Source organism: Oryzias melastigma, unplaced genomic scaffold (assembly GCF_002922805.2).
Source record: "Oryzias melastigma strain HK-1 unplaced genomic scaffold, ASM292280v2 sc01062, whole genome shotgun sequence".
Classification (NCBI taxonomy): domain Eukaryota; kingdom Metazoa; phylum Chordata; class Actinopteri; order Beloniformes; family Adrianichthyidae; genus Oryzias; species Oryzias melastigma.
The window spans coordinates 1-9,230 of NW_023417647.1; the positions used below are offsets into that span (position 1 = coordinate 1).

Here is a 9,230-nt window from a genome sequence, read left to right on the forward strand (position 1 = left end):
AACATAAGATTCCTCACCTCTCCCAAAGAGGAAAACGAACCCCGGCCTGCAAGGATTCCACTGAATCTTTTATCATTTTGACTCTGCTCAACCTATCCAGTTTTTTTCTTTTTTGCTGTCTGCTTTTTAAAAGAATTGCCTGTCATTTTCAGGAGGTGCTCTCACACTCAGGTGAGAAGAGTCCAGCAGGATTGAGTTACATGCTGCTAGTCGAGTTTAAACTTCACATTTCTCTCTGTTATTTATCCACACTCAAATGTTCTGCTCTGTGACAGATCTGTACATGGAAAGGAGAGTTTTAACGATGTGGTAGAACTGACATGCATGTGACCGTTTTTTGGAAAAAAAGTCAGATTAGACAAAAACACATCCATTGAACATTCTGTAACATATTTCACTACCAAACTAGCATGTACAAGCTGAAAAACAAACATAAAATAGACATTTTGTGTTTAAAAAGGTGACTAGTTGCCTGTAATTTATCGTTAAAAAGTGTGTTGTGTTTAAAGTCTGTATTTGACATGAAAATTGTTATTTTGCTACAGAAGGCAACACTGTTGTAATGCCCACAAAAGCTCAGTCTGCCTCTTTAATGAAGCTGTCTGTTCATTTTACTCCCAAAATCAGAAAATCTGTGAGGCCTGTACTGAGCATGTGCAGAAATCTGCTGCCAAGCTCTAATGGTTTCATGACAGCCTGGTTAAGCACTTTCTGAAGCATGACCTGTGAGGTCCACATCACAGTTCAACTGTGCACTGACTATTATTTGTTCAATATACATCCAAAAATGTTTATTTTTAGGCTATTAAGACTATTTTTAATTGGTTGTCAATCTTAGCAGTTCTTTCTACCTTTTTTTTAGAAGTTGTTTTTCATNATTTGACATGAAAATTGTTATTTTGCTACAGAAGGCAACACTGTTGTAATGCCCACAAAAGCTCAGTCTGCCTCTTTAATGAAGCTGTCTGTTCATTTTACTCCCAAAATCAGAAAATCTGTGAGGCCTGTACTGAGCATGTGCAGAAATCTGCTGCCAAGCTCTGATGGTTTCATGACAGCCTGGTTAAACACTTTCTGAAACATGACCTGTGAAGTCCACATCACAGTTCAACTGTGCACTGACTATTATTTGTTCAATATACATCCAAAAATGTTTATTTTAGGCTATTTTGAATCGGTTGTCCATCTTAGCAGTTTTTTCTGCCTTTTTTTAGATGTTGTTTTTCATTAATTCAAAAATAATTGTTAAAAAATAATTTTTTTTTTCAAAATTAAAACACTATAATGCTGTTAAAAAATACAAAAGCGCTTTTGATATATTTTAGGATCTGGGTTGTGATCCAAAAAAGAAAAAAAGGGAAGAAAAGGTAGGAGTCAACAGACAGGAGGATGACGTCCTGTCAGTCACACATGGAACCAATGGCAGTTTTCAAAGCATTCTGACTGAAGGGAGGATCTCTGCTGCTCCTCGTCTGACTGTCCTGTGTGACAAAACCTCAGATGAAGGTAAGAGTTTTCCTTTAGCATCTCAGATGTCATTTGAGCAAGTTAATTTTTTTGTTAGTCGTTGAAATTTATTCAGATTTTTCCAGAGGACGTGAATCTAAATGTCAAAAATAGCATTTTTTTGGTGGCACTCTTAATAAATTAGCACAAAATACACAGGATAATCATTTATTTACTGCTGTCTTAATTGCTTTCCTCTGCAGGGGTTCCAAAGCTGCTGTCTTGCTTTCCTGCTCCTCCACAGGACTGAGCCCACTGCTGCTGCTGCTGCTGCTGCTGCTGCTGCTGCTGCCGTCCTGTGGATGATGCCTGTTGCTCTGCTGAGCTCTGCATTGCTGCTCAAAACCACTGAAGCTGCAGCTGACGCTCCTTTTAGGAAGCTCCCAGAAGCTGCTGGTGTCTCCTCCAGTCAAACTATTACACCCAGAGAGAGGCGCACCCTGCTGGACTTCCACAACCGGGTCCGTTCTCAGGTTCTCCCTCCTGCTGCTAATATGGAGCTCATGGTAAAAATGGTTTAAAATATTTAGGATGTTCGATTCTGTTTTTTTAGCAACAGGTTTGTTATTTCCATAGCAACAAAAATGCATGGAAAATAACAATGAAGTGCAAAGAAGAGTAAAAGAATCATACATGATAAAAGGTGACAACATGTATCCACCAAATATTAATAAGAAAACCTGTGATAAAGCACATTTTTATTGTTTTTGTTTTTTGTTTTTACTACTTTAAGTTCCTTCCAAAAGTTTTGATGCTTCATGTTCAAAACGGACTGCTCACAGGCCACACTTTGGACATGCCGTCATCTTAAAAGTTCGACCTGGATCTTTAAGAAGATCACTGTGAGGCACAAGATTCTTCGTTTTTGTCTAAAATAAACCAATCTGTTGAACTTTAGTACACTTGGCATTGTGTTACCTTAATCTGTGTAAGTTTGAACAACAATTCTTGTGGTCCATCTTTTTTTTTTGTTACTGCAGGTTTGGGACGAGGGTCTGGCAGCGTTGGCGTTCTCCTGGGCTTCTCAGTGTCTCTGGGATCACGGGCCCAGACAAGTTATGAAATATTTGGGCCAAAACTTGTCAATAACTTCAGGAAGGTATTCAGCGTTTAAGAAAAAACATATCTGCTTCTACGTGGTCTCTGCTTAAGACTGACTCCGTGTGTGGTGTGTGTGCAGGTACAAGTCCATCGTTGAACCTCTGCAGTCCTGGCACAGTGAGAGGCGGGGCTTCTCGTACCCAGACAGATGCAGTGGATCTGTGTGCTCTCACTACACTCAGGTACTTCATGTTTGGTCCTGTTTGGGAACCTCACAGGGTTCGAATTGTAATAAAAACGAAGGGTAAATATATTAAAACTGATTATGAGCAGCTGTTTTGGTTCACAAACTGTGGAGGAAAAAACTATTAATAAAAGTAGTAAAAAAGCAAAAGTTTGGGGCTGAGATGAATACATTTTAGAGGCCTATTTGTGTTAATTACTTGAGGTGTAAACCCATTTTGTGTTACATTTTCTACAGTCGTCAGACTTCTGTGACACACAAGTCTGGTTAACTATTTGTCTGCCAGTTATTCTGTTGACCAGCTGTTCCATTTTTCTTTGTTTAAGGATTTTTAGTGTTTGGTTATGTCATATTTCATTTTTATTTTTCAAGTTTTTGTGTCTTGTGCAGTTTTTAATATTGTGTACCATGGTGTGTAATGATTATTAATGCTACGTTTATTGGGTAGATGAAACAAAGAGAAGTCGCTGAACGTAAAACTAAATGTTGTATTCATATTTTGCTTTTCAAAATTGATAATTTGTGCACAACTTTGTCTCAATGTATTCATTTCTTACTTATGCATACATGTCCAGGTATCTTACCCTATACATTTAGCTTTTTTTCTTCGTGCAAATCACTAAACTGCCATTTTTTAGGGCTGTAAACATTAATGCATGAACGCATTGACGCACGCGATCAATCAAAAAGAATTAACGTGTTAATATGTATTAATGCAAATTAATCAAAGAAACAGCCCTTCACTTTAAGTCGGCATTAAAACATTTAGTTGGGTATTATCCCAACCGTTTACAAAAGAAATACCTTTTCAATCGTTTTTTTAGAACTTTATTCTTGCTATTTCTGTGGTTTAGATCACTTTTTCACAGAAAACAGATTATTTGGTCCGTGCCATATCATCCAAATACATTTGACCTGGTAAAATACTGTGATTAATCGCAACACAAAAGTGTGATTAATCAGATTTTTTTTTTGTGATCGATTGACAGCAGTAATTCAAAATAAAAGTTCTAAATGTAGAGTTTCATGTGTGATTATTGGCAGATAATAAGTGGTCGGCAAATACTGAGACAAAAAAAATTATAGCGATTAATCGCGATTAATTTCTTCAAGTTTGCGATTAATTAGTTAATTTTTTTATCAATTCCCGGCCCTACTATTATTTATTTTTTATTTAAAAAAAATGTAGAACTTCAAAGATACTTCCTTCTAGCCACGTTTTGTTTCACACATTTTCCTTTCTGAGAAATAGAGAACAAAAGAAAAAAACTTGCCTCCATGTTGCTGTCTTAAACTTACCATAAATAGCATGAACAGAAGTAAAACCTGGGATGCAATGAATTATTTTCCTCATGTTTTAGCTCAAACATTAATGTGTGTATTGGAAAACAACAACAACAAAAACTTCAAAAAAATCCTTATGATTACTACTCTGTAGTAGAGATGTAACGATTCACTTTCCCCGTGATTTGGTTCACTGGTGTAACATACAGTTTCCTTCTAAACCAAGAGTTGTGACCTCATAGTACTGTAGTAGTACTATCTGGGCCTGAGTTTTCTGCGTATCAGGCTGAGCATACAGCTGAGACAGAGCGTTAGAGTTTGTGAGAGCTGCGCCATCTGCTGCAGGATCCCTTCTGTGTCCGATGGAAGTTCTTCATGACTCCTGAATGAATCGAGCAGTGGTGTAATGATGACTTTATGGTTTCTGCTTTCTCAGATGGTCTGGGCGAGCAGCAGCAGAGTGGGATGTGCTGTCAGGAAATGCTCAAACATGCATGTTTTTGGAAAAACCTGGAAGGAAGCAACACTGCTGGTTTGCAACTACTCTGTCAAGTAAGCCAAATATTTGATTTAAAAAAGCAATTGATTTCCATTACTGTCAAGAGTAGGATCAGATCGATATAGTCAGGTTTTCTTTAGAATAGCTTCAGGTTGTCCAGAACGCTGCTGCAAATTCAAACCATTTTAAACTCTAATGATCTGAAAAACAAAACATTTCCCTTCAGAGTCCTTAATTTAAAGAAACATTTTGTTTGGTTGACATTATAACATGAGAACAGTAGAATTATTGATTAGGTGGTTACACTGTTGCATTTTAAGGTCGTCTATTGAGCCATTCTGCTATTGTTGCTCGCACAAAAAGCACTTACTTCTGCTCTCCTTTGTTTTTCAGGGGAAACTGGGTGGGAGAAGCTCCTTACAAGACTGGGAAACCTTGTTCTGTCTGTCCGTCCAGCTATGGAGGCTCCTGCTGGAGAAACCAGTGCTCAGCAAACTCCAAACTCCAACCACTTTAGATCAAGATCCATGCAAAGTTTGTTTTTTTAATGGAAAATTTCAATTAAATTCTCAGTATTTATCACAAAAAACAGAGTTATATTTACTTTAATCACATACATTGACATTACTCTAGTAAAATTGCATTCTTGGTGTGTTTTAAACCAAAAAGTCTCTTGGTTTGTTGTTCTGGTCCAGATCTTTATTCTTCACGAGTGAAGTAAAACTTGCGTTTTTACGTGGCGTGTCCTTTAACCATTCGTCAAAATGTGACGACTTGGGAATGAGCATGTGTTGTTTAACAGCCTCATGGCTTTTCCACTGAGCGGTCCAGTGCGGTACGGTACGGTATTTTGAGTGTTTCCATTTTAAAAATGAGCCATTAAACAGTTCCGACCCATTGTAGGTCCATAGAAAAATAGAATAGAACGGTTAGGGCGGAGTCTCTGTAGCCACCCGCTGATTAGCAGGAATTGATGACGAGTTTAGAGAGCATCAATAAATGAATTGTTTGTGATCTGTGCAGTTTGAGTTTAAATATGGTTTTCTGCCTGTTTGTCTGACTGACTATTAATTAAGCCATAAATTACTGATGATGCTCAGCATCATATAAGCAATTTACTGCTGACAAGTTATGTTTGTTCACCGCTGCTGCAGGAAATTCTCTGCCCTGCATTTCACCTCATTACATCCCACAATTTACCCTTCGGAGACTTTCTCTGCCATAAAACAGTGCACTTAGACAGCTTTTATGGTTTGAAACCTAAAAGTGTCTGTGGGTGCCCGGCCGCTCTTATGAGCACAAGGTGGAAACATAGAAACACTCTCTTGGTAGCTCACTTTGAAATATTTTGTCTTATTTTTGTCAAAAATATATATATTTAAAGTTTTAAAGTCTGATGCTCAATCCTGCAGAAGTTTTAATTTATTCATGACAGCTAGAAGAGTTTTTCCCATCATTCAAAACATATTTGATGATGTCACCCATCATTTGTTTGCTGCCACCTTCAGTACATTCTCCACTCCTCATCCATGTGTCACCCTCCCTCTTCGTTTGGATAAACTCCTCTTTCTTCGTCTGCATCTGCAAAATTCATTTTTGGTGATGGAACAGGGAAAAAGAAGAAAAATTACAACCATTACAACTTTATGTCTATTTGAGTTTCTATCATCCTGTTGCCATGGTTACAGCTGCTATATAGATTGGTGTCCATATGAGCCTGGTTACTGTTTAACCTCCCCACCCACATTTGCCCAGATTAGGAAAATCAATAAGATAACAGCAGCAACAGCGGCCTTACCTTGCACCAACAACACCATTCTCACACTACAGCACGCGGCGCACAACTCCCACATTTAGACCTAATGGTTAGGAAGCCGAAACGTGGATTTAAACAGCACACTTCAGGAGCAGCGGAGGACGGCATGGTCAACGTAAAAAAACAAGTCGGTTCGAGTGTGGAGCCGTCGTTTGGTGAGTTTTTGACCATTTTGTTAAAGGATCAAAAAAGGCAGGGTCTTTTTTAAGTTTGTGTGGCTTTAAATACACTCCAGAGCGCGGCTGGATAAACAGAAAACTTCTAAAGTGTGTGGCTTCTTCACACAGAACTAACACAAGGGGTGTGCCAAAGAAATGGAGGCTGCTCAGAAAGACTCGGGAGCTGAAGCTGCTAATGATGGAGGTCACTCAGACTCATGATCCTTCTTTTGAATAGCAAAATATTTCACTCTCTCTGACTCTTGATTGTTCTTCTGGATCTTTTCCTCTGTGCTCAACCTCTCAGTTCAGAGAAAAGGCTCCTTTCAGTTACGGGGGGTTTCCTTCTGCTCCTGTGGTCATTCACTGCATGATTTGCATGTCACTATGGGATGCGGAGATGCAAATCCTGCAAGTCCAGAAACTCGGGCCAAAAACACGAGAGAAGTTAATGTGCTACTCAGACACTTCTTACCTGATGTTTCCCAGAGCTCCTTCAGAGTTTCCCTCGACCGAGTGCAATCAATGTTTTCTACAGCAAGCGAGATGCTTCATTTGATGTGTGGTCACCTGAATGGTATTCTCAGTTGCTTGTAGAATGATACATTCTAACTTAAGTACAGTGTGAATCCAGCTTCCTCTTCTCTTTTTAAGGAGGAAGGAAAAATCAGGTTCTTAGTGAAGTATTTTTTTATTTTTTTAATGGGAACCAAGGTTTTAAGTTTGATTTTGTTCAGTTTGGTATTTGCAAAATGAATGGAAGCTCTTGTTGCAAACGCTCTAAATTTATGCCAAAAAATCCAAAAGGAAGTAGGTTTTGGATTTTTGGAAGGTGAACTTCTGTCCTTCTCTATTATATGGTAAAGAGTGGAAAAACTCTTAAAGATGAGCCTTGACAACAGGCTAGAGAACATGAACTCTGGAACAGAGTGGACTTTCTGGCATCATTTCATGTTCGCAAAAATACTCTGCAAAAGATTTGTGAGTCTTTGGTGGTCAGTATTCTGTCAGCTGGGCGCTTGAGTACCCATCACTCTTGGCAGTTAAAAAGGCTCATCAGGACCAAAGATCACTGGTTGGTGCTGAGCCTGACTCTCTGGAAAAAGGTGTGGAAGGAAGAACTGAAAAAAGTTGAAACGCATCACTGCAGCAGCAGTCACCCTCTTCATTTCTGCCAGAAGATCCGACCGTAGTTATGACTTTATTCTCCATCAAATACCACATCTGTATTTCTTTAAGAAGAGGAGGATAAAGGATGGAAAAGAAACTCATTGAACAGCAGAGAGTGAATTCCTGAGAGGATGAACTGGGACTGGCCTTCTGGTGTTGCCAGATTATGTAAACTTGCAGTAACCCTGGACAGTGACTTTGTTGTCATGGTTATTTTTCCTGTACCTGAGCAAAAACAGTCACCTTTAGAAAAATACACGGTTAGGAGGAATTGAACATCTGGTTAGCAATACTGTACTTTAACTTCTTAGTTCATTTTGAATTTTGAAGTTTCTTACTTTAATGTTGTATTCTTCTAAACATGAAGAATAACTGTTGCTTAAATCCCTGTTAAATTGAAAAAAATAAAAGTCATTGTTGATATGCTTTTGGAGTTCAACAACTTTTTCTTTGGTATATTTGAAGTTTCTCCAGTATTTCATCAAGATTTTTTCTAAAACCTCTTGAAATGCTGTATCGGCAAGCTTTTGAACACCCCAGTGAATTTTAGTTGAAGCACTTTAACACACCTATACAAATATATACAAATGCAAAAATACAACACATATACAAAATAATTCTAAAATACAATTATTCTAAAATACAATTATTATAAAATATAACACATATACAAAATTAGTTTTAATATCTGCAAAGGCAAAGGAAAAAAAATAAAAAAAACCTGTAAAAACAATTTAAAATAAATAAATAAATACATAATTCTTACAGTGACATAAATAGAAGGGGCAGTTTAAAATAAATAATAATATGATCACTTCTTTAGCCATCATTAATTTCTAACTTAATAATGAAACTAGTAAAATAAAATAAAAAATAGTATTTTGGTCCACTAATGAGGTTTTTCTGCATGACTAAAATTATCCCTAAAACTTTCTGAAGGTAAAGTTTATGAATTCACCTATTTCATTATGTAATATGCAATAGAATGTTCGATGTGTGTAATTTAATTTCCGTATTTCTCTCAATTTTCCTGAAAATGCAAGAAATAATGAAGAAGGAACTCTGCCGCACCTCCAGGGGGCGCTCAAGATACGACAGATGCTCGTTGCTGCCATTTTCACAGACAAACGCCGCGCGGGGTTTATGGATTAGCTTAAATTAGCTTGTTTTTTTTTCTTCAAAAACAAATGTACAGAATAGCATAAAACCAAGATTTTTCTTCGGCAGGGTGTTTACAAGAAGCTGAGAGACTTTCAAACTAAAAAAAAAAAAAAAAAAAAATTGACAAAGAAGAACTTTTTCCAAAATTAAAGCATTTTTGTTCAGAGGTGGATATGCTTCATATACAAGTGGACGACCTACCAGGTAGGACCATATTTTCATTAAAGTAAATTATACTATGTAACTACAGTTACATTAAACTAAATAAAACAGCAAAACAAGAATGTAGATTTTATTATTGTTATTTTATTAATCTTGGCAAAAATAACTTGTAATAAAGTAAAATTTAAA

General features: G+C 37.3%; 1 protein-coding gene and 1 long non-coding RNA gene across 3 annotated transcripts; one reads left to right on the plus strand and one right to left on the minus strand.

The window, feature by feature from the left end:
* Positions 1-22: 22 nt before the first annotated feature.
* On the plus strand, positions 23-5,128 carry LOC112138858 (peptidase inhibitor R3HDML). The gene is made up of 7 exons (XM_024261517.2): positions 23-171; positions 1,326-1,506; positions 1,710-2,012; positions 2,487-2,605; positions 2,687-2,789; positions 4,512-4,627; positions 4,968-5,128. Exons 2-7 carry the CDS (start codon positions 1,501-1,503, stop codon positions 5,089-5,091), a joined length of 771 nt encoding a protein of 256 aa, XP_024117285.1. The 5' UTR covers positions 23-171; positions 1,326-1,500; the 3' UTR covers positions 5,092-5,128.
* Positions 4,302-8,410, minus strand: LOC112138859. 2 transcript variants are annotated; one of them, XR_004947565.1, is made up of 4 exons: positions 6,077-8,410; positions 4,945-5,042; positions 4,672-4,774; positions 4,456-4,585 (listed from the first exon to the last, which is right to left on the minus strand). It is a non-coding gene; the product is annotated as an uncharacterized LOC112138859 (long non-coding RNA). The 2 variants fall into 2 exon arrangements; XR_004947564.1 differs by lacking the exon at positions 6,077-8,410 and having other exon boundaries at positions 4,302-4,585; positions 4,945-5,081.
* Positions 8,411-9,230: the final 820 nt, after the last annotated feature.